The following is a 26,135-nucleotide window of genomic DNA, read 5'->3' on the forward strand; positions in this document are numbered from 1 at the left end:
TAGAAAAGGGGCTCATTGTGATCACATTCCCCATTGGCACCTGATTCCATGTATTGATTATTGGGGGTGGGAGAATCATGACTTCATTGTGAGCACACAGGCGAGGCAACTCCAGCTCAGACCTAGAGTCCAGATGCTTGTAGGACCTGAGTTGGTTTTAAATATTTATTTAAATAAAAGGAATTGTATTTCCCGTTTGTACTTAAGCACTTGCTCTTCTTTTGCACAGTATTTGTAATTATGTTCTGTGTTAGGCGTGCTGCTGCAAAACAATAAAAACAGGACACTGAGAGCCAGAAAAAGCCCCACAAGATATTATTAAATATTATGATTGTATATAGAGAATATTTAGTTTTATCTACATACTTATAATTTCTGTTGCTCTTCATTCTGTGCAGCTTCTACCACCTTCCATCAGGCATTGTTTATGCCTAGAAAAGAATACTTTTTAGAATTTTATTTAATGAGCATCTACTGATAGCAGATTCTGGTTTTGTCAATCTGAAAATGAGTTTATTTCATCTTAATTCTTAAAGGATTTATTTCAATGAATTATAAATTGACAGTTATTCTCTTTTAGCCATTAAATATCATACTGTATTGTCTCCTGGTTCTCATTGTTTCTTTTGAGAGCCTAGCTTAATTTAATTTTTTTTTGGAAATAGAGTCTTGCTCTATTGCCCAGGCTGGGGTGCAGTGGCGTGATCTTGGCTCACTGCAAGCTCCGCCTCCCGGGTTCATGCCATTCTCCTGCCTCAGCCTCCCAAGTAGCTGGGACTACAGGCCTCTGCCACTACAGGCACCTGCCACCGCACCCGGCTAATTTTTTGTGTATTTTTATTAGAGACAGAGTTTCACCGTGTTAGCCAGGACAGTCTCAATCTCCTGACCTCGCGATCCACCGCCTCGGCCTCCCAAAGTGCTGGGATTACAGGCATGAGCCACCACTCCCAGCCTAATTGTTGTTTCTTTAAAAGTAACCTGGCCTTTTTTCTCCCTGACTGTTTTAAAGGTATTTCCTATCTTTGGTTTGCAGTAATTTTTACTGAGATGTGCCCAACTTGTGGATTTCTTTGATTTATCTTGCTTGGGATTCCTAGGACTTCTGAATGTCTTTAATCAGTTTTGGAAAATTCTCAGCCAGATAGTGCTTCTGTGCCATGCTCTCTTTTGTCTTCTTCTGGGGTTCCAATCACATGTGTGTTATATTTTCTCATACTCTGTGTTGCTTACCCTTTCTTCTGTATTTTCTATCTCTTTGACTTACTGTCTTTTGTTCTGATGGGTTTCTTCTAACTGCTCCCAGTTCTGTAATTGTCTCTTTAGTTGCACTTAATCTGCTGTTAAACTCATCTATTGAATTCTTAATTTTGATTATTTGTCACTTTTGGAATTTATATTTGATTTGATTATTTTATAAATCTAAGTGAAAAAAAAAACCCTAAAAATAAAAAAGGAAAAAATTACATCATTTATACAATAATCTGGAGCTCCTGTTGATCTATTTCTGTTGTCTTTTGGTTCTCATTTATGTGTGATTTCTGTCTCCAAAAGTGTCTCCATTTATGTGTACTTGGTCATCTTTGCTTATGTACTAGACATTGTATTTTAAAAATTATTTATGTAAATTTAATTTAGCAGCTAAGATGATGTTATCTTCCTACAGAAAAGATTTTCATTTGCTTTTGCTAGTAGATGCCTGGAGTCACTAACAATCAGGCGTCAAGATTTTTCTGGGTCACTTATATGACCAAGCAATTGTTTTAATTCTAGTTTATCACTACTCCCCCAGAGAAGCTGTTTGGGGTCCCAACTAGAACATGGACCGTTTACCAGAGCTCCCATTGTTGGTGGGTCCTGGCTTCCAACTTTTGGCCTGAAAAGGCTTGTGAGGTTTTTTTTTTGTTTTTTTGTTTTTTTTTAGTTTTAATTTTATTTATTTATTTATTTTGAGACAGAGTCGCCCTCTGTTGCCAAGGCTGGAGTGCAGTGGCACGATCTCGGCTCACTGCAACCTCCATCTCCCCAGTTCAAGTGATTCTCCTGCCTCAGCCTCCTGAGTAACTAGGATTACAGGGACCCACCACCATGCCCGGCTAATTTTTGTATTTTTAGTAGAGATGGGGTTTCACCATGTTGGCCAGGCTGGTCTTGAACTCCTGACCTCAGGTGATCCGCCTGCCTCAGCCTCCCAAAATGCCAGGATTACAGGCATGAGCCACTGCACCCAGCTGGTTTTTTTGTTCTTAAATTAAAGAAGTTTTAGGTTCACAGCAAAATTGAACAGAAAGTAGAGTTCTCATACACTGACTTCCCCCACACATTGACAGGCTTTTAAGTGCATTGTCCAGTGTGCAATTCCTCTCCTGTAATTTGCAACGCCTCCATGAGAAGTATCCCTAAATACAAGGTTTATCTTCTAGATTCTTTGTCTTCTCCCAGATCTTGGCTTGGTAATTCTTTTATTACCTTGTTGGTTTGTGATGCCTTCAGCCAGTTGTTTTTTAAAAATCAGTCTAGCTTTTCTATTTGTTCTCAGTGGGAATGTTGGTCTGAACTATGTAGCCTGCTATTATTGAACACAATTATTCCCTTATAAATTGTTGCAAGTAGATTGCATATCTGTAAAAGATAGCTGAACCTATTAAGGAAATGGTACAACTAAAAACCTTTTCTGTTAGCCATCATAGTTTTAAAATTATACTTTCAAATATGGAGATATATTATAGAAATTAAACTTTTAATTTTAATGTATAATCTTTTATTCCAGCTCGTGATGCTGATGAGCGAGAGAAGTGGATCCATGCCTTAGAAGAAACGATTCTTCGACATACTCTTCAGCTTCAAGTAAGGGTCTTTACATGGCTTCCAGATAGTTCATTAGTTGTTGCTTTCTTTTTTTGTCTGTTTTCTGTTTGTTTGTTTTTTAATAACTGTGATGTGATATAATAGGAACTTATAATTTCTGAGTTGTTTATTTTTCCTTTACAGTGTTATAGTATATAGTAAAGTTATACTCATTTATTTTCTCCTGCTTTCTGCAGGGTAAAATACTGATTTTGTCTAGAAACAAGACAGTGCAAGACAATGCTGAAAGTGAAATTCTATGTTAAAATATGCCAGATTCATTTTAAAAATTTAATATCTGTAGTCAGTTATCGATACAACCAAATTACATAATGAAGCATGATAATAGGTAAGTGCTGAGAAGTTCACCTCATTTTCTTGTTAAAGGATTTGGCTGTTACCATATGTGTCAGTTAGTACTCTTTCATATGGTAGTGAAAGAAAACTCAACCCAAACTGATTCATGAAGAAGAAAGTAAATCTGGTTAGATGTGGTTTGAATTAGGTAATTCATGTCATGAGGATTCAGATCTCCCATCTCTATTTCTAGGTTCCACTTCTTTTGCATTGGCTTCATTTTCGGATAGGTTCTCCCTTGGTGGTGGTAAGGTGGTCGTAGCAATGTTAGCCTCACATTTTTGGAACCGAGTCCCTAGGAGGCTATTCTTTCTAGACCTTAATAGGAGCAACACAGTTATTGCTGATCACCTTAGCTTTGGCCGTGTGTCGAATCCTGACCAATCACAATTTCACAGTCATAGATTCTACCCTGGAGCTGCGATGTTACTGGCCTCACTAGAAACACATTGCTGATAGGGTGGAAGGTGTGTTCATCCTACCCCACCCCCCCCACACCAAAGTCAGAATAGGGAAAAACAGATTTTGGGTGACATGCAACTAATGTCTGCCGTACTACACTGAAGATACTTTTCTATGTTTATTCTCCAATGAAAGAGCTTATATTTGTGGCACATAGGGGATTTTGTTTTATTTTAGTTTAGAAAATTTAATTGTAGAAAACATGTTTTATAACCCTTTCTGTCTACTTTGTTCTACATCAGGAATTGACTTGTTTAGATAAGGTGGCATAGGGTATCTTAGGCCCTACAAAATAGTAAACCCCCCATCACTTGAAAGTGTTCAAGTAGAAGCTTCGAAAACATTATTCAAGGATGTGGTTATTAAGGGACTTTAAGAAATGAATATGAAATTAAAGTAGGAAATCTTTAGCCACTCTACGAGTTATGCTTTTTAAAAGCAATTTGTAATTACTGTAGATTTCTTTTAAATTTAGGCAGTTTCATACATGACTACAGCATCATTTTAGCAAATTTGTGATCCTGTAAGAGGAGGATAAGTGTTTTTTATTTGTTTGTTTGTTTTTTGTTTTCTTGAGACAGAGTCTTACTTTGTCCCCCAGAAAGTAAATCTAGTTAGATGTGGTTTGTCTCGGCTCACTGCAACCTCCACCTCCTGGGTTCAAGCAATTCTCCTGCCTCAGCCACCACACCTGGCCTAAGAGGGGAGGATAAGTGCTTTAATGATCATATTAGACTGAATGTGGCAGATGAGATTTACCCCCCAAGGTTGGTTAGACTGACAATTCAATATTCAACAAGAGCCCCCTGCCCTTGGAGGCATTTCTGCCATTATACCCCTACATAAACCTTCTAGAGTGCTATTGCTTACTTGCTTTCCTTCAAATGAGTGTTTTCATTTCTGGCCTCCACATTCTTGTGTGTGATGTCTTTTCTCTGTGAAATGTCTTCTACCCTTTTCTTCAAAGCCTAGTTTAGAACTGACCTCTTCGATGAACTCTCTGCCGACTGGCCTTTCCTTCCCCAGTCCCCCAAGTTCAAAATGATCTCTTTCCTTTGAATACTATAGTATTTGCACAATTCAGTAACTCCTTATCATATTCTTCTTGTTTATCTGTTATCAGCTGATATTGACATCATAAGTTCAGGTTCCTAACTAGATCCAATACTGGAATTTTTCAGCTTTTGCTAAGAAGAGAGCTTGTGTGTTTTTTGGAATAATGGGAAGAAAAAGATAATTTTGAGAAGTCTTAGACTTTTAATAACTTTAATATTTAAAAGTACATGTAATACAAGAGGTTTTTTCCCCTAAACTTCATGCATAGAGAAGATAGGACATTTAGAAATATAGAATTAATGTTCATTTGACTGGCAAAAGATTATCTTCTCAGAGGTAGCGAAGTGTGGTAAAGAACTTCGCTCTAGAGCCAGAATGTCTGTGTTTGTATCCCAGAGCCCACCACTTATATTTAACCATTAACGTTCAACTTACGGTCTCTGAGTTTCAGTGGCCTCATCTATAAAATGGGGATAATTAGAGTACCTACTTCATAGAGTTGTTTTAGTGATTAAATAAACTAATGTAAACTTGCTAGAACTTGATAGACTAACATTAGATGAGAACTGGTGGAAATAATGCCTGACTATAGTAAGAACTTGGTAAATGTTAGTTGCCATTAACTAACACAACTACTGTACCTACCATTCCCTCTGCCAGTGCCTGGTATTCAGTAGCACTCAGTAAATGTTAGTTAAATGAAGAAATAATTGAAGGAATGAATGAACAAACGGTTGATGTAGAGATTGCTTGTTTATTGAATATTTTGAGATGTATAACATACTGTCTGTTAGGAACTGTGGGATGGGCATTCACAGAGCTGTCTTCCAAAGGGGTATAGGAGAGGAGATGCAGTGATCTCAGCAACCTACCTTTAAAACATATCCTAATATCTACTGCCATGTTAGGTTCTCTTCTTTTGCTTTTTAAAAAAATTTCTTTTCACGAAAGTCTTATGTGTATTCCCCCGGCCCACTTCAGTTTAAAGATAAGGAAGCTCCTACTACATAGTCTAATTCTTGACCTCATGATATTTATATGTCCTTTTTTTTGTTTGTTTGTTTGTTTTTTGAGACAGAGTCTCACTCGTTGCAGTGGCACAATCACAGCTCACTGCAACCTCTGCCTCCCCTGCACAAGTGATCCTCCCACCTCAGCCTCCTGAGTAGCTGGGACTACAGGCATGCACCACCACGCCTGGCTAATTTTTCTATTTTTTTGTAGAGATGGAGTTTTGCCATGTTGGCCAGGCTGGTCTCGAACTCCTGGGCTCAAGCCATCTGCCCACCTTGGCCTCTGAGAGTGCTGAGATTATAGGCATGAGCCACCATGCCTAGCCATGTTCTCCTTTTTCATTGAACTTTATCTCTTCTTTAGCTATTAAACTCCACTGCATTGGTCTTGTCATTACTAAGAGCTAAGCCATCTGTAAAATACTAAGTTAAAAAGTGTTTTCTTTGACAACAGTTTTCTTATCTTCATCTTCTTCTGTCACTTTACATCTGAACTTTTCTTCTCTCATTTTGGTCTGACCCCTACTTCTCCATTTTTCCTGGCCATTTAATACTTTCTTGTTTTGCTCATCCCATTTCCCAATGGAGACCTTCTGGTCTGCTGCTTTATCATTGCTTTTGTTAGAAGACATACAAATGGCAAGGAGGTATATGAAAAGGTGCCTAACATCATTGATCATCAGAGAAATGTAGACCAAAATTACAATGAGATATCATTTCATCCCAGTTAAAATGGCTTTTTTTTTCCCCCAAAAGACAGGCAATAACAAAATGCTGGTGAGGATGTGGAGTAAAGGGAACCCTCATACTCTATTGGTAGGAATGTAAATTAGTACAGCCACTGTGGAGAACAGTTTTGAAGGTTCCTCCAAAAGCTAAAAATAGAGCTACCACATAATCCAGTAATCCCACTGCTAGGTATAGATCCAAAAGAAAGGCAGTCAATATACGGAAGAGATACCTGCACACCCAGGTTTATTGCAGCACTATTCACGATAGCCAAGATTTGGAAGCAACCTAGGTGTCCATCAACAGATGAATGGATAAATAAAACGTGGTACATAAACACAATGGAGTACTATTCAGCTGTGAAAAAGAATGAAATCCTGTCATTTGCAATCCTGTCTTGAATAGAACTGGAGGTCATTATGTTAAGTGAAGTAAGACAGGTACAAACTTCACATGTTCTCACTTATTTGTGGGAGCTAAAAATTAAAACAATCAAACTTCATGGAACTACAGAATAGAATTATGGTTACCAGAGACTGGAAGGGTAGTTGGGCATATAAGTGTGGGGGGAGTGGGGATGGTTAATGGGTACAAAAAAAATAGAACGAATAAGATCTACCTGATAACACAACAGGGTGACTATAGTTAACAATAATTATACATTTAAAAATAACTAGAAGAGTATAATTAGATTATAACACAAAAGATAAATGCTTGAGGTGATGGATATCTATCTACCCTGATATGATTATTACTTATTTCATGCCTATATCAAAATATTTTATACTCCAAAAAATATATACCAGCTATGTACCCACAAAAATTTAAAAATATATATATTGTTTCTGCTATCACCTTTAGAATTTCTTGACTGGATAGTTCGTCTGTATACCATTCTGGTCTTCATTCCCCAGGGCCCCTGTTATCTGGTTTTTCTGCTTGTAGAACTGTTAGAGGTCACAAAAGCAAGATGGTTGTATCTATCCCAACTTTTGTCTGACTTTTTAACTGGATATCTGTTACGATTTAATAGTCATCTTACTGACTTCTTGTTGGTTTCCAATTGAATCCTCACAGTGGACTTTTTTCATTGTATTCAGAAGCCTGTTCCCTTCTTTATAAATCAAGGCTTTCTTCTTCAACAGTTCGTAGTGACTTCACCTATACTTTATTTCTCTGCTTTGAATATTTCAAAGAAAAAATATTCTTGCTCTTTCCCAAGGTTAACACTATGTACATTCACTTGACCACATGATGTTTTCTTGGAGATTGTGACCTAATTCCATCGCCGTTCAGCAGCCCCCACCATTTTCATGGATTCAGCTAAACCTTCTATAAGATGACTCTTCCCCCCACCAATCTTTGTATCTCTTTTGATATGTAGCTTTAGTCCTACTTTTTTTCCTTTTGGATTTTGACAGTTAGATGTCTCCCTGGAATTCCATTTCAGCATGGCTAAGACTGAGCTTGTCTTCTCTTTCCTCCCCAAAGCAAATTGTAATTAGGGTAGAGTGAAGATGACAGAAGGAAACTAAGATCTTCTTCGTCCTTTCAACTCCTATGGAAGCTGAGTTCCAGTAGTCATTCTAAATTTGTTGTGTGTCAGCTTATGGTATCTTTTCAGTGTCTTTACATTCAGCCAAAGAGAAAGTCCCTTGAAGGGGAGACCAGAGGGTGTGCTGTGCTTCTTAATCCCCTCTTTTGATATCTGATGATACTGATTAATAGAGGGGAACTTTTCAGATTTTTTTTTTTTTAACCCTAGTAAGCTTTAGTACAAACTAAATGCTGAGAGATTATCAAGTAAGGGATTGATCACCACAAGAAGACTCAGGATGCTACATCCTATAGTTTTATAGTATCCTATATTGTACAAAATAAAATGAATTATAGCAGCTTATCTGGATGTCATACAGGTATAAAAATCAGTTTTATAAACTTGGGTAAATTGGGGCCCATTTTAGAAAAACTCTTGCAGGCTGCGAATGCCAATATATAAATAAAGTATTATAATATTATTTAATGTGGGCAAACATAAAGCCAGGTATAAATTTCTTAGGTTTAAAATCTAATAGAACTATATATCCAAAAGAAAATTTCAAGTTAAACGTAACACAAAGCAATACAATCTAAATTAATATCAATTTAATGTGATAAATGTTATTGCCTTGCTAAAAGTGGGTCACTACTTACAATGTGCAAATGGTACTCACTGTTAGGATGTAGATTCGTTTAAACTATGGCATACATACACTACCATGTGGAACATGGTGATGTGTTCTCTGTTCTAACTACTGGGAAGCCTTCCTTGGCATAGCACATGCCATGGGGTCAGTTGGCTTTAACTTCACATAGATATGCCATTTACTTGGTCAGTGTCACTTCTGTGACAAGTAGTATGTTGTGCCAATTTGATTATAAGTACAAATATGGGCAATGAAGTAACTTGGTTTCAAGGTTGTTACTAAGCTGAGTAACTGTGTGGCTATACTAATTTTTATAGGCTATTAGAAATGAAAACACAGCAGATTGTCGTAGAGACTTTAGATTCAGGTTTGAAGATGCTCATGCAGATGTTTAATTGAGTTGTATAGACCTTTATGTTTCTTTTCTTTCTTTTTTTTTTTTTTGAGATGGAGTCTCGCTGTGTCGCCCATGCTGGAGTGCAATGGTGCGATCTTGGCTCACTGCAACCTCCACCTCCTGGGTTCAAGCAATTCTCCCGCCTCAGCCTCCCTAGTAGCTGGGATTATAGGTGTGCACCACCATGCCTGGCTAATTTTTTGTATTTTAGTAGAGACAGGGTTTCACCACGTTGTCAAGATGGTCTCGATCTCCTGACCTCATGATCTGCCCACGTCAGCCTCCCAAAGTGCTGGGATTACAGGCGTGAGCCACCACACCTGGCTGACCTTTATGTTTCTTAACTTTATGCTATACTTGAGTTGATATTTCAAAAATTTAAATGGTTTCTATATTATTCTTTGCACTAAAAAACTGGGCATTAATTGTCTTCATCTGTATTGTTTTTGTAGCTACTTCATGTAGATTTTATTTTTGGTGGTTATCAAAGTGGAATTTTATTTATTTGTTTGTTTGTTTGTTTATTTTGAGACAGAGTCTCATTCTGTTGCCCAGGCTAGAGTACAGTGGTGCAATCTCAGCTCACTGCAGCCTCAACCTCCCAGGCTCAAGCAGTCCTCTCGCCTCAGCCTTCTAAGTAGCTGGGACTACAGGCATGCACCACCACACCCGGCTAGTTTTTTGTATTTTCAGTAGAGACAGGGTTTTACCCTATTGGCCAGGCTGGTCTTGAACTCCTGGCCTCAAGTGATCCACCTGCCTCAGCCTCCCAAAGTGTTGGGATTACAGGCATGAGCTACCACACCTGGCTCAAATTGAAATTTCATTGGTACTGCCTGTAATTTTATGTTAATTTTTTTTTTTTTTTTTTTTTTGCCATCACTAGCTTTTATCTAAAGCCCCTAGAGAGAAAGGCCATGATACCTTGTATACAAGGGTATAAGAGTATACAAGGCAACAGGGAGGGCTGAAGGGAACAGGGTGGGCTAGAATAAGCCTCATTAGAAATACTATTGAGTCTGTGGGTAAAACATTATTATACGAAAAGGAGATGTGGTTTTAGGGTAGTGCAATTATTTTTGCACCAGCCTAATAGAATTAGAAGTCATTATCAATGGAGACATTGTGAAACCTTTTTTTTTTTTTTTCCAAAAGAACTATCAGGTATGATAATTACATGTCTGCCCAACTTTCGTTATAGACTAACATAACTTAGTTGTATTTAAGGTACAATTTAGGAGAGTTGCTGAAAAATTAATCTTTAGTATTGAGATGCCTTGATTCTACCCTCAGTAGCTATAATGGCTTTTGTGTCTGAGTAGACTAATAAGAATCTTTTGAAATAATTTTGAAAATTAAGTGGTACTGAAAGGCTCATATAGCAAAAATATGGCCTTCTGTCATTGTACTTTCCTGCTCCCCAGACTCGCCATTTTCAACATTTTTTTAGTAGTTTATTTTGCCATTTCATAGCATAGTACCTGACATTTTATTCAACAGACATTTATTAAGTACCTAATACATGCCATTCCTTGTTTGAAGGGATGCTAAGCATACAGTGGTGAACAAGGCATTGTGGGGTTGTATAGAGGGTATTCATTCCTAACCTTGAACCAAATGTTTCTTTCTGTTGGATAATGTATTAAAAATTGCAAACAGTTTACAAACTTTTGGAACAATGGTGGCCTTGATCATAAAGTAGGAACTGCTTCTACCGTATGTATGCTAGGTGGTGTATTTGTGACATCTGGCTAATGTTTCTACATGGAAATTGGCTGACTTTAGTTTTGAGACTTCTGGGAACCAGTCAGGCAAAATAGTAAAACTGTATATCCTGTTTCCAAGAGTTGTCTTTTAAGGTTATCTGCTTCATTCATTTGGTCTGACTTGCTAGGCAAATGCCTAGGGTAAATATGATTTGATTAACTAACAACAACAGCAACAACAACAGTTTTATTTTTTTAGGGCAGTTTTAGGTTCACAGCAAAATTGAGCAGAATGTACAGAGATTTTCCCTATACCCTCCCCTACTATCAACATCCCCCACCAGAGTGGTTTGTTACAATTAATGAACCTACATCGACACATCATTATCACTCAAGGTCCATAGTTTACATTAGAGTCCACTCTTGGTGTTGTGTATGGGTTTGGACGATTTTACAATGACATTTACCACCATTATAGTGCCATACATAGTAATTTTGCTACCCTAGAAATCCACTGTGCTCCACCTGTCCCTCCTTCCCTCTGCCCTCATCCCTGACAACCACTGAACTTTTTAACGTCTCCATAGTTTTTGCCTTTTCCAGAATGTCATATCATTGGAATCACACAGTATGCAGCCTTTTCAAATGGGCTTCTTTCCCTTAGTAATAGGCATTTAAGTTTCTTCCTCATCTCTTTTCATGACTTGATGGCTCATTTCTTTCCCTCCCTCCTTTCTTCCCTCCCTTCCTTCCTTCCTCTTCTTTCCTCTTTCCTCTTTCTTCTTTCTTCCTTTTTTAAGAAACAAGGTATCTCACTCTATTGCCCAGGCTGGAGTGCAGTGGCACAATCATAGCTCATTGCAGCCTCGAACTCCTGGGCTCAAGTGATCCTCCTGCCTTAGCCTCTTGAGTCGCTGGGATCACAGGCTCCAGATATTTTAGTGCTGAATAATATTTCATTATCTGGATGTACCACCTATCCATTCACCTACTGAAGAATATCTTGGTGGCTTCTAAATTTTGGCAACTATGAGTGAAATTGCTATAAACATTGTATACAAGTTTTTATGTGGATGTATGTTGTCAGCTCCCTTGGGCAAATAGCAAGGAGTGCCTTTGTTGGATCATATGGTAAACATGTCTTTAGTTTTGTACAGAATTCTAGGTTGGTATTTTTTTCTGTCAGTCCTTTATTTTATTTGGAGACAGCCTTGCTGTGTCACTTAGGCTGGAGTACAGTGGCGCCAGCCATCTGGGCTCACTGAAACCTCTGCCTCTCAGGTTCAAGCGATTGTTCCTCGGCCTACCGAGTAGCTCGTATTACAGGAGTGCGCCACCACACCTGCTAATTTTTGTATTTTTAGTAGAGACAGGGTTTTGCCATGTTGCCCAGGCTGGTCTCAAACTCCTGACCTCAAGTGGTTCACCCACCTCAACCTCCCCAAATCCTGGGATTATAGGCCTGAGCTACCGTGCCTGGCCTCTCAGTACTTTAAATAAATATTTCATTCCACTTTTCTTTCTTTTTTTCTTTTCTTTTTGAGATAGAGTCTCACTCTGTCACCCGGACTGGAGTGCAGTGGCGCAATCTCAGCTCACTGCAACCTCCACCTCCTGGGTTCAAGCGATTCTCCTGCCTCAGCCTCCCAAATAGCTGAGATTACAGGCCCCCGCCACCATGCCCAGCTAATTTTTTGTATTTGTAGTAGAGACAGGGTTCCACCATGTTGGCCAGGCTGGTCTCGAACTCCTGACCTTGTGATTCGCCTACCTCAGCCTCCCAAATTGCTGGGATTACAGTCATGAGCTACCATGCCCAGCCCACTCTTCTTGCTTACATAATTTCTGAGGAAATGTCAGATGTAATTTTTATTTTTGCTTCTCTATAGGCAAGTTGAGTTGTTTTCCCCCTCTAGCTTCTCTCAGGATGTTTTTCTTCATCTTTGATTTTCAGTAGTTTGAAAATTATTTGCCCAGGTGTCGGAGTTTTTTTGTTTGTTTGTTTTTGTTTTCTCAGGTGTGACTCCAGAAAGCATCTAAAGAGGAGCTTTACAATCTCTTCTCTGGGGTTTGTGGAGACTTCCTTAACCCTTCTGTGTTAGCCCCTTAAAGCCCCGCGTCAACCTTGAAAGGGCACAGGAAAGGATAGTCTATGCCATTTTTATGCCATTTATCCTGCTTGGTGTTTTCTGAGCTTTCTTCATCTGTGGTTTGATGTCTCACATTAATTTGTAGAAATTCTGTCATTGTTTCAAATTTTTCTTCACTTCTTTTCTGTTTCTTCTTCTGGTGTTCTCATTATGCTTTTGTAGTTCTCCTACAGTTGTTGGATATTTTGTTCCAGGCTTTTTTTCCCTTTGCTTCTCAGTTGTGTAGGTGTCTGTTGAGATACTCTCAAGCGCAGATATTCTTTCCTCAGCTTTGTCTAGTTTACTAATAAGCCCATTAAAGGCATTCTTCATTTCTGTTACAGTCTTTTTGATCAGTAGCATTTTTTTTCATTCTTTCTTGAAATTTCTGTCTTTCTGCTTACATTGCCCATCTGTTCTTGCATAGTTTCTACTTTGTCCATTAGAGTTCTTAGGATATTTATCATAACTATTTCAAATTTCTGGTTTAACAATTCCAACATCCCTGCAACATCCAAGTCTAGTTTCAATGCTTGCTCTGTCTCTTCCAGCTCCGTTTTTTCCTATTTAGTATGTCTTATAATTTTTTCTTGATAGCCAGACATGATGCATTAGGTAACAGGAACTTCTGTGAGTGGACCTTTAGTAATGTGGTGGTAAGGTGTGCATGGAGGGGAAACATTTTCAGTCTGTTAGTGAACTTTTGTCAGCTTCACATGTGCTTCTCAAGTTCATCCTGTAAGTGGGACAGTAGGGCTAGTAGAGGACTGAAGTTGGGTATATAGTAAATACCTTCTCCTACAAAGAAGCCTAGAGGGGACGCATTAGGGGATTTTTTTTTCCCCTAGTATTCACTGTGATGACCCTTATTGAGCTCCTGGAGGTAAAACTCACAAAACTGGTTCTCCTCCCTGCCGGTATTACTACATATCCCTGGAGTTTATATCTTTCAGACTTGCCTGCACTGAGCTTCCACCAGTTTGTCAAATACAGATCATGTTTCCCTACCACCCGTGCAGTTGAAAACCCACATACAACTTTTGACTCCCCCAGAGCTTAACTACTCACAGCCTGCTATTGACTGGAAGCCTTGCCAATAACATAAACAGTTGATTAATACATATTTTATATGCTTTCTGTATTGTATATTGTATTTTTACAATAAAATAAGAGAAAGATGTTATTAAGAAAATCATAAGGAAGATAAAATATATTTACTGTTCATCAAGTGGTTCCCATGGGTGCTGGTTCCCATGGAGATTGCCCCTTATGAGTTTTTGCTCAGGGAAGTTGTGATTCTCTAAATTTGCCTGTTGGTCTCCTAATTTGGGAGGTATCAGTTTTCCCTGTGACCTCACTTCTCTTACAGATTTAAGAGGAGTTGTTGATTTTTCAGTTTGTTCAGTGTTTTACATGTTGTTAGAACACAGTGGTACTTCCAAGCTTCTTAACATGCCAGATCAGAAATCTGAAGTCTCACCTGATTTGGCTTTTTATATTTTTTCTTCTTTTTTTCTTACATTGCTACCAAAAGCAGTTTTCATCTATGTCTGGGATGACATTGGAGCAGAATGTGATTGCTAGGTAAACATTATTGGGCTCCCTAGCAGAGATAATATTTTTGAAAGTAGTATATGAATTCTATGTAATTAAAATTTTATTTTCATCTTAATAGGTATAGGTAAGAGGCATGGCCTGTTTTTGCTCGACAGACTAAAATAGTAATTTAATCACCTAATAGCCTTAGTTATATAGTTGAAAGATGAGTTGAAAATCTGATTCATGGGTTGGAAATCACCTGTCACATATGAGTTTTAGGCGTTGGTCACTTTGTTTTGAAACAGCTTTGGGGTTTTTTCCTTTTTCAACTCATAATAGCCTTTAACAGCTTTTAGTTTGTTTCTGTTTTTTAACAACTTGAGTTGTCAAATTTGATTATAGCTTCTTGGTACAAGATGGGTAAATTTGCTTTGTGTTGTGTAATTTTTATTTTAAATGCTACATCTTTTATGAACACTAACTTTATACTAAGATTAGGAAAATGAGAACTGCATGTCTGCAACAAATAGCTATCTGTAGTATTAAATTGTGAAAATGTAGACTTTGGATTGGAGCTGGGATCTCTTAATATGTAATTGTAACATAGAGTAAATAAGTATTTTGTCCCTTGTAGGGTCAAACAGTACAGTACACAGGCAGAATTAGAGATGTAGGGCTTTTTTTTTTTTTTCTTTTTTTTCCCCTGGCTTAGAGAACCGTTTAATCAGCTAATACGGAATTAAGTCCCTAGGGCTGCCCAGGCACAACATTAACTGTTAGAAAAGCAGCTATTAAAGGAAAATTTAAAAGAGTATTAGTGAAGGTTAAATACTGACCATGGACATCTGGCAAAATTGATGTTTTTTTCCCCCCCCTCCACCATTGTTTATAGTTTATTGTTATTTATCAGAGAATTAATGTGTATTTTCAGAATCTGTTACCATAAGAAATCCCTTTGAGGACTTAGTATACGCCAGAAGTTCTACTAAATAATGATGATATAGTGCTGAACAGAATTAGATAGTATCCTCACTTCGTTAAGCTTACAGTCTAGTGGTATAGATTAACATTAATCAAATAATAACACAAATAGCAGAGCATTGGTTCATGAGATTGACATGAGAAGCATGAGGCAAGTTCCCAGGTGATGGAAAATACTTTATTTCTTAATTGTGGTGGTTACAAGTGTGCATATGTTTATGAAAACATATTGTACATTTAAAATGGATACATTTTTATCACATGTAAATTTTATGACTCAATAAAGTTAATTAAAAAGAATAACTCAGGTAAGGTGGTGTGTGCGCTTGTAGTCCAGCTATTCCTGAGGCAGGAAGATCACTTGAGCCCAGGAGTTTGAGTTCAGCATGGGCAGCATGAGACCTGTGAGACCTTGTCTCTAAAAAAATTTAAATAAATAACTAAGATAAATGTAAAATTACAGCTGTAGTAAGTTCCACAAAGGAGAGTTACATGGGCTATGACGATGTATGATAGCAAGAACTGACATTGGCAGGGAGGAAATGATGATGAGCAGAAGTAAATAAGTGAAGTGTGGGGACTGATGTCAAGGGGACAGTATAAAAGAAGTAACAGCATGTGCCAAGGCCCTAAAATTGGAAAGTCCTTGGCAAATTAAAGGAGTTTGAAAAAGGCCATGTGTGCAAAGCAGAAAATAGGTACTACAAGGTAAAAGATGGAGCTAAGAGGTAGGTAAGGCTAAACCTTGTCAGCCATTGTTAAATATTGAATTGTATCCTAAGCACAACTCAGTGGAAAGCAGTTAAAGTTCTTTAATTGGGGGAGGCAATGAAGGGGTAATAAAATTGGTTATAGAAATACTGCTCTGGCCATAGTGTTGAGAATGAATTAGAGTAGCCAGAATAGATTCAAGAAGACTTTAGTAAGATTATTCCAACAGGCCAGGATAGGGTGGTGGCAATGGAGGGAGATGGACAGAATGGAGTGTATTTAGGAGGTAAAAATGACAGAACTTGGTGATGCACTGAATGTGGAATGGGGGAGGTGTCTAGGAGGGCTGCTAGGTTTATGGTTTGCATATTAGGGTGGATGATAGTGCTTTCATTTACTGAGACAGTGAGCCCTGGCAGAGGACCCAGCTTTTAGAGTGGGTAGGGGGAAGGGGAGAGTGCCTCTGTTCTTGGGCATTTTGAAGTGATTTACATAAAACAAACTGAAGGTATCTTTAACACTGTGTCCAGCAGGTTAGCATATTTATTCAGCAAGCATTGCGCCTTTTTTTGTTTGTTTTTGGGGTCCTTCAACTCCTGGCCTCGGATCCCCCCGCTTTCCTCCACCCCACCCAGCCTCCGCCTCCCTAAGGGCTGGGATTACAGGAGTGAGCCACGGCGCCCGGCCAGCATCGCTGTTTGTGCCGTGTGCCCTGTGCTAGGTCTTAGAGTGGGTACCAGTAGAGCCATAAAAGTACAAAAGATAATTGGACGTTTAGTAGGTATTAGAAAAACCAGCAAGAGTGGAAAAGGAGCTGGTCCTCCAGATCAATAAGTTAAGCACTTATGTCTGTGAGTCCCTGCATTTTGGGGGATTCTGTCGAAGTCCTCTAAGTCCAAACTTTTGATATAATTTGCAGTTTGCACCATTTGGATTCCTGAAGCATCTTTACAAGCCACCTACATTCCTTATGGAGCTGTGGCACAACAGAAAGCCCACAATGTCTCACCGGATTAATAAAAACATAGGCGCTCACGCTTTTGTTTACTGATACAGTAGTATCTCCTCCTCCCCTCACTCCCTCAACACCCACGCGACACAACTTTCCGGAAGTAAGCAAAATCCGTTATCAAAATGAAACTCCGGGGCCCAGGCTCCACAGCTGCCATAAACTAGATGGCACGTTAGAAGCCAGTGGGTGTAGGTGAGGCACGCTGGCGCCCGCGGGCCCTTCTCCAGTCGCCACCCAGTGGGAATCCGCAGGGCTGGAGCCCCGAAGCCAAGCTGAGCTTCCCAGAGCGCAACCTCCCTTTCCCCCAGCAGCGCCGGCGCCGCATAAGCCGCGTGTCCCCAGGCGCACTGCCCCAAGGTAAGCCCCCGCCCCCCGCGGAGGCGGCTGGGTCTCGGGTCTGGGCGGGGCCCTCCGTACGCCCTCTCGCCGCTGCGCACCCCTCCCGCGAGCTGCCGGCGCCGTCGGCCTCTCCACCCAAAACTGGCCCAACCGCCAATCGTCGGCCTCACCTCCTACAGCAGGTGACCCATGGCCAATCGCCAGGGGTCTCTTTGCCAGGAGCCGCCAGGGCCAGCCAATCGGGGCAGCCTCTCCGCGGGGGAGGGGACCGGGAAGGGGTAGGGGGTGAAGGGGGTGTCCCAGGGGACGGGCTGAACCTCAGTCAGGACCGTCTGCGCCGCAGTCCGGGAATCCGGTCGAGGGGACAAGAAAAAGGGGTGCCCGGGAGCAGCCCCCGGCTCCCTCCCCTGGAGGCACAGAGGGCGGGGGCCTTGGCGAATGGCTTTCTTGCTGGCCACTTGTGGAGTGAGTAGACCCCGAGGGTCTGGGAGAGGGGCCGGCCCCTACCCCTGAGTCCCCGGGGTCCCGGCCGCCTGCCCCGGGCCAGGCAGGAGCGCGAATGTCGTGCTCACCCAGCCTCCTCCCCGCTGTCCCCTGGGGTGAGTAGGACGACGTGGCTGCCCGGGCCCCTCTTCCTGGGGAACTCTCCTCACTTCCTCCGCCTAGATGGAGTGGAGGCTGAGGCCAGGGCCTCCACTTCCACCGAGAGAGCATTCGCCCCCAAATCAGACTTTGGAGGAGGTCTCTTTTTTTCTATTCATTTTTGTGGAAGTCTATTTTCCTTTTGAAAGCTGTCTCAGAATATGATTTTAAGCAGAGAAGTTAAGCTTTCTCTTATGTGAAAGCTTAATTTTGACCAGTTGCCCGTTAATAGAATCTCCAGTTGCAGGCCAAGTGTTTTTTTGGTGGTGGTTTATTTTTGGCACTGTGTTCGTGCCTGGCCCTGTATTTTTTGTGTATAAACTAATTACGGATACTATTGTTTTCGAGTATGTGTGTCGGGAAGGAGGTGATTTTATGCTTTTTGGGTAGCTTGTGCAAAAATGCCGAAAACTTTGCTTTAGTTTTATGGGGTTCTCAGCCCAGCCGAGTTATGGAAAGTTGAGTATAATTAATGGACTAGGAAGCATAGTTGAATAATGCACTTTTTGCTGACCGTTCATACAGCATTGTAAGTATTTGTTATGAAAGGTTGAGAGATGTATTAAGAAAACTAGCTTTTGCTAATTTGAAGTAATACTTTGTTTTGCTTTTTGATTAAACTGTTTACTTTTAGCTGTATTAAGGAAGATAAAAAAAATCAAGTAATTCCTAGTTTCTCAATGGAGAAGCTGGAAGCATCTTAGAATAGTAGTTGCAGGTTTAAAAATTTTTACAGTGAACGTGAAAACTGGAAATTCTCACGCAGTTATGTATGAATAATCTATCTTGATCACTGCCTGTATTGAACTAAGCAGGTGATGAAGGCCTTTAATGAATACTGTTAGCATCTGTCATTTATTTTTACTTTAAATGTTGTATTGTTTTACTTTTTTTTTTTTTTAAATGTACAGCCCGACAAGAGACAACCTAAATAAAAATACCGTATTACCTTTCCTAGTTCAGGGAAGGTGTATGATTAAAAATCAGATTTGGGCCTGGCGTCGTGGCTCAGACCTGCAATCCCAACACTTTTGGAGGCTGAGGCAGGAGAATTGCTTGAACCCAGGAGCTGGAGACCAGCCTGGGCAACAAAGCCAGAACCCTCCCCCCACCCCTGCCCCAGTAAAATTTTTAAAATGAGTTGAGCATGGTGTTGTGCACCTGTAGTCCCAGCTGCTTGGGAAGCTGAGGTGGGAGGATCCCTTGAGCCCAGGAGTTTGAGGTTGCGGTGAGCTATGATGGCACTGCTGCACTCTAGCCTGGATGACAGAGAGCAAGACTCTGTCTCAAAAAAAAAAAAAAAAATGGCAGGCGCAGTGGCTCATGCCTGCCTGTAATCCCAGCACTTTGGGAGGCCAAGGCGGGCGGATCACTGCAGGTCAGGGATTCGAGACCAGCCTGGCCAACATGATGAAACCCCGTCTCTACTAAAAACACAAAAATTAGCCGGGCGTGGTGGCGGGTGCCTGTAGCCCCAGCTACTCGGGAGGCTCAGGCAAGAGAATCGCTTAAACCTGGGAGGTGGAGCTTGCAGTGAGCCGAGATCACGCCACTGCACTCCATCCTGGCAACAGCAAAACTCTATCTCCAAAAAAAAAAACAAAAAAAACCCAAAAAACCTCTTAAAGAAAAAAACAGATTTGTAGTCTGATTTGAGAGCTTAAATGAGAAACAAGAAAGATAACAGACAAGTTGCATCTGTTTCCAAAGTGCCCTGAGTTTGGCTTTGACAGAGATGAAGTTGTATTTGGAAATGCCCTTCGGTAAATAGGAGGCTGCAAAGGCTGTCTACTGGTCACGTTCATTTTGGTATTTCTGAAGTTCTATGATACTTTTAATATGATATTTTCCAAATGTTTTTTTAATGTGAAAAGACTATTACGTTTTGTACGCTCAGCCATCCCCACTTCAATCTCTGTTGATATTAAGATTAGCAGGGAATTTAACTGTAAGTTTGGTTCAGCCAGGAAAGAGCATTGTTTTGATAGCACTGTGTTCTGCTGGTTGGAAAGTCAGGCACTCACATGGTTTGCACGCTACTGATTAAGAAAGGGGACGATGACAAGAAAATCTGATAATCAGGCTTTTGTTCAGAGAAGCAAATTCTAGGATGTCCCCTGGGATATGTTGAGTTCTATCTATAGCTAAACTTTATACTGTAGATTGATAACAGATATTTATGATGATTCTTGTATAGAAAAAAGACTTTATGATTACTGTAGTATATTTATAAAATTATATTTAGGAAGCTTTTCAGTAAAGGTTTAAACAAAGATTGTTATGCTTGAAAGAATAGTTCTTATACTGACAATGTAATTAAGCCAAGTATTCCTCCTTGAATATTTTAATGAAGTTCTACCACACACGGGCATTTAAAGCTGCTTTCCATCTTCCTTATTTTCCATCTCCAGTCACCAGGTCCTGTTATGTTTGCCTTAGTAATGTTTTTCAGATTCGGCACTTTTTTCCGGATGATAATGCTTTAATTCAGGCCTTCATGGTCTCTCACCTAGACTTTTGCAAGGCTTTCTGACTAGTCTGTCATTGGACTCCCCTCACCCATCCTTTTTATCCAAAAACAAATTCGGAGTGGGTCACTGCGCTTACAGTTAAGAATGTGTTTTGGCTCCTCCTTGCCAGAGTCCGGCTGCCCAGCATGTTCTGGAGGCCTTCTTCATATTCTGGTCCTGATTTATCTCTGAGTCTGGACTCAGCTCCAGGTGCTTTACCCCCGGTATTCGCTGTGAACTGTTTCTCATTGAGAACATGCTATAGCCTCGCAGAGTTACTTGTCTTTTCACAGCCTTTCCCTCTTGCTTAGATTACCCCACTGTATCTCAAGTGATAAGCCTCCAATTCTTCCTTAGCATACAGCTCCTGTGTTAACCTTTCCTATGATGCCTTCCTTCAGGCAGCGTGAGTTGTTACTCTTGTGTGTGCTACTACAGCACTTTGCTCATATCTCCATATTACAGCCTTTACTAAGTTGTATTGTAAATTTTTTAACATACCTGATTCTTGCATTAGACCCTGATTTCCTAGAGATCTGGGGTTCTTACTCATCTTTGTATCCCCAAGGCCTTTGTCCCTAGTTTAGTGCATAGCACATAGTAGGTGTTCAATAAGTGCTTAAGATATCAAAATATGTGACATAATAATAGCCTAAGTGTGTAAACCTTTGACTCAGTTTTACTGGAGTTAGGTTTTTCCCTGCGAGTTAAAAATGTTTCCTAGGTCGCCGAGCTCCCTGGTTGCTACCAGACATGAGAAATGGGGGATTGGAAAAATGTTTAGAAACAGTATTAAAAATGGTGGGCAGAGCCGGGCACGGTGGCTCACGCTATAATCCTAGCACTTTGGGAGGCCCAGGCTGGCGGATCACCTGAGGTCAGGAGTTGGAGAGCAGCCTGGCCAACGTGATAAAACTTCATCTCTACTAAACATACAAAAATTAGCTGGGCGTGGTGGTGGGCATCTGTAAGCCCAGCCACTTGGGAGGCTGAGGCAGGAGAACTGCTTGAACCCGGGAGGAGGAGGTTGCAGTGAGCTGAGGTCACACCATTGCATCCCAGCCTGGGTGACACAGTAAGACTCTGTCTCAAAAAAAAAAAAAAGTGGGCAGATTCCCAGGACTCCCCACCTTCTCCTCCCCAATCTATAGGACCTCTAACATGATTAAAATAATACTAATAGTAGTATGAGTACTAATTGGGTCTGTGGTACTGTTAGTATCATAGGAAAAAGCATGTAGGCTAGCTAGAATGTCAGGGAAACTGCTATAAAGGTGAAATTTGAGCTCATTCCAGATGATTAGGTAATACTTAATTATATTTGCTGTCAATATTATCTCTATTGTCCTTAAAGACATCCTTTGAAGATGATGATAGTGCCTGGCCATAATAGACATTCAATAAGTACATGTGTCATTAATGAATTGTTTGGTTACTCTGTATGTGTGTATGTACATGTGCGCGTGCAGGAGAGAGAGAAGAGAACTGTAGTTCCTGCCATATTGGAGTTCATTTATTTCTGGAGACACCTTTAGGAACTTGGCTTCTTTACTGTATTGACTGAGCAACTTGTTTTTTCCAAAATGTGCCACTTCAACTGAGTTATTCTGCTTACTCCATTGTTTGTGTTCTCTGCATTCTGGAGCATATCTTAAAACGGTTGTGTTAGTCTTTCTCACTCAGTTTCAAGGTTACACTAAATGACAGTTTGCTTGAGTTTTGACATATTTTGTCATACCATGGAGGACTTGGCTGCAGTTGGAGTCTATAAATTCTTACTGTGTTTATTTAAATGAAATTAATTTTTATTAAGGTGAATACATAGGCCCCAGGTTTTCCAATATGGTTAGGAATTTATCCTCCTGGTGAACCTGGTTGTTTACCTGGAAGTGTTGGCATCACAGAATCCTAGAGCTGGAGATAATTTTCAAGTTCTAATTCCATTTCTACCTCCGTCGTCGTCATCGTCGTTGTCGTCGTCGTCTTCTTCTTCTTCTTCTTCTTTCTTCTTTTTCTTTCTTCTTTCTTCTTTCTTCTTCTTTCTTCTTTCTTCTTCTTTCTCTTCTCCCCCTCCCCCTCCTCCCCCTCCTCCTCCTCCCTTTCTTCTTCCTTTCTTCTTCTTCTGGAGAAATCAGCCTCAGAGAAACCAAACGACTTGCCCACGGTCACATAGGTAGAGAGTAGAATGACTAGGACCACAGCCTAGATGACTCTTGCTCTTTTTTCTCCAGAGAGAATCAGGGTGCTGCTCTGGCAGTCTCCATCCCTTGGTCACCTTGCCCCTCAAACCTTAGTACTTATTCCCATTTTTAGCCACTAATTTTGGTTTCCTTGAGATTCAGCATTCAGATCCAAAAAACATCATACATTCTTCTGTAAGAGAATATTGTTCCTCAGTTGGCCTCTTTGTGCTTCCCACCTCCTCAGTCTGGGAGTATGCCTTTTCTGGTTATTCTCCATTTTCTTGCAGATTTGTTCTCTGCCCTTCTCTCTCCTGTGCTCTAGGAAGCTGACTTTTACAGCTTGCAGCATCTGGGATCCTTTATCCCTTGGCTTCTAGTTGGGGTTTAGCAAATGGGAAACAGTGACAGAAAATGGAAGGGAAAAAAGGTCTTTGGAGTATTTATTCCTTCTGCTCCTTCTGTGCTTTGAGGCAGTTCTGGCAGTGACTGTCTTACAGCCATCCATGTCCACTGAGTAGCTCCTCCTCTGGCCAATGGGCACCTTGTTTCCTTGTTCCTTCAGGCTACTTGCAGCTCCTGATTCCTGAGTACCTTAGCATCTCTTGTTAGTTTTCTTAGCCCTACTCTCACTTCTATAGGTACTATAGTCATTTGATCAAAGAAAAGTTCAAACATTGTATCTGATTATGCTGTTTCCTACCAGGGCCCACTGCTGTAATACTTTACCCATCCCATTTCTGTCCAAATCCTACACTCTCAATTGCATCCTCTGTGAAAGCTCTCATCCTTATAACTTTCTCCTTTGAATTTCTTAATGCCTTTCTGATAACATTTTACCATGCTTGAATCAATTATTTGTAGACAGATATATATTCCCTCTAATAGAATGAAACTTTTTTAGATCTGTATCTGCTTCATCTTGGCATCCCCAAAGCATCCAGCACAGGGCCATAGTCATGAGAGATGCCCAGTGAATAAATAATTATTGTAACACTGAATTCTAAGGCCCAGCATAGTATGTGTAAAAATGTGCTCAGGATAAGATTTGGCATGAGAGAATGAGTTTTTACAGAGACAAGAAGATTGTCATTGCCTCATCTTGTTTCTTGTTTTACTACCATTTATTTCAATGTCTTTTTCTCCTAGTCAATTTCTCTTTCTTCTTAAAAACTTTTAGCCTTAGAAAAATTCAGCAGCCATACATTACAGCTACCAATATAATAAATCCCTTAAAATAACTCTATGAATTATTTATGATTTTTCCATGAATATTCTGATTTATAATCTGCAAGAACTTCTAGTTCCTTGATTACTTTTTGTGTTTAAATGTTAACAGGTAGGCACATTGCAGAATTCCTTAATTCATTTATAAAATTTTTATTGAGGACTTGCTGCAAACCAAACACTAGCGTGGGGGAGATAGTAGAGAATAAAACAAAGTCCTGTCTTGATTGACTTGTATTTTAGATCATCTTGGTAGATTTCTGACAATTAAACTCAGTAATTTTGTATGCACTTTTTAATAACTTTAGCGAAAACCGAATATGTTTTCCTCTGATACTCATTGGCAGCTAAAATCGGATATGTGAAGACAGCTTTGGCATATATAATTTCTAAGAGATAAATATCAGAACAATTGTTGAGTCTATTCAAGTCAGGGTTGTTGTTTTATTTTGTTTGCCTGTGACTGATCATCTGTTAGTTTGACTAGCTATCACCTTCAGTGTTAATTTGTCGATTTGTTATATTCTGCTATAGAGATCCAGTCTTGTTAGATGAATATATCAGGTTTTGTTTTTGAAAACATTTCATAATCAAATTTTCACCAAGAATTAGGCTATAAAAATTTTGCAGTTATTTCAAAACTTGGACTATCAGAATACTCAGTTTAAGAATTCACGTATTTAATGTTAATTTTTCCTAGTGATTTGTAGAACACTTTTCCAGGAAATTGACTCATTTTTGGTGGATCCTTAAAAGTAGACTCCAGATAGGCTTTCCAAAATGCTCTTAATCTGAGGTTGGGGAGTGGAAGAATATTTTTTTTCATCCTGTACTAGTAAACCTCTCAGAATTTATTTAGATCCTGGAATGATTTACCCCATGACTTCTAAGAAAGATATTGCAAGTAGCCTAAACAACTAAAGTATGTCGGAAGAAAAGTGTTGGCTGATTGCCGCCACTACATAGTCCAACAGTGCTTTGTTAGGTGGTGTGATGTAGTAGGTGTTTTCTTCTTTAAGAGATAGCTTTCTTGGATGTTGAGTCATGATCATGTTGTTGGCAGGAAGGATGTGGAAAAAAAAAGCTTTGCCATCTCGCTTTGTTATATTGGCCACTTCATTATTTTATTTATTCCAGTATAGTGGTGATTACAAAGTTTTAAGTGCTTTTTGCTAGTGCGTGCTTTACCTTTAAATGATATTATACATTTGTTATCCTACTTTTTTGCTTGGAAAGGTGTATCTGAGCAGCTTTGGCATTTGCCACATTTACTCCTGGAAAACATTTTAGAATTTTATAGATAATTTTCAAAGAATAATGCTTACGACCTTGCATGCTAAAATGGTTATAAAGTTTTCTAAAAATGTTCATAACCTGTAGTTTCTGAACATTTTTACCTAAAGCTTTTGAATGTAAATTATAAAATAAATGCATATTTATTTTAAAAAATTAAGCAACATGAATGTGTAAGATAAAAACTAAGAATCCCTGTCTTGAATGTCCCATTCCTCAATCCCATTCCCCAGGGGTAACTGCATGTGTTTTGTTTCATGTGTTATATTTCAGGGGTGTGTGTGTGTGTGTGTGTGTGTGTGTGTGTACATTTTTAAAAATGAAACTTGTAGTGCGTAAGTAAAATTACATAAAAATGCAACTTCAGTATTATTCATGTGTCTACTTATCTAGCATAAGGTAAGCACTCAGTTATTATTAACTGCATTGAATTCTAGTGTCTGTTTTATTTCTGTAGCTTGCTTTCTGCATTCACAACCTGTAGACTCATTTCATTTTAGGTTTTGTAGTTTTTTTACAAAGGCAGTTTGGTGGATTTTGAATCATCTGAGGCAATTTTATGTGCCTTTCATGACATTTGTGTCCTAAAAATGCTAGCTACATCCTATATAGAGAGGGTGACCATATAATTTATTGCCTAAACTGGGATACTTGAGAGTGAAGGAGGCTGCTAATAATAATTTTGCTGAGACAACCAAGCATACACTGACTGTCCCAGGCAAACTAAAATATATGGTCATCCTATTTACAGACTTAAGGTTTTTGTTTGTTTTGGTTACTTTAGTGACTTCTTCATATGGGTTTGCTGAATAAATTGGA

The 26,135-nt window shown here is 39.7% G+C and overlaps 1 protein-coding gene across 6 annotated transcripts in view; it reads left to right on the forward strand.

Annotated features, from left to right (window-relative positions):
- OSBPL9 (oxysterol binding protein-like 9) overlaps nt 1-26,135 on the forward strand; it is a 169,243-nt gene that overhangs the window by 86,198 nt on the left and 56,910 nt on the right. For 5 of the 6 annotated variants that reach the window (XM_011926261.1, XM_011926262.1, XM_011926263.1 and 2 more), the window contains one exon: nt 2,771-2,847. In XM_011926261.1, the coding sequence (XP_011781651.1) occupies nt 2,771-2,847 (77 nt within the window). Of the gene's footprint in view, nt 1-2,770; nt 2,848-17,744; nt 17,930-26,135 lie in introns of those variants that run through there. The other variant, XM_011926266.1, reaches the window with a different exon arrangement.

Source organism: Colobus angolensis, unplaced genomic scaffold (assembly GCF_000951035.1).
Source record: "Colobus angolensis palliatus isolate OR3802 unplaced genomic scaffold, Cang.pa_1.0 Scaffold68, whole genome shotgun sequence".
NCBI lineage: Eukaryota > Metazoa > Chordata > Mammalia > Primates > Cercopithecidae > Colobus > Colobus angolensis.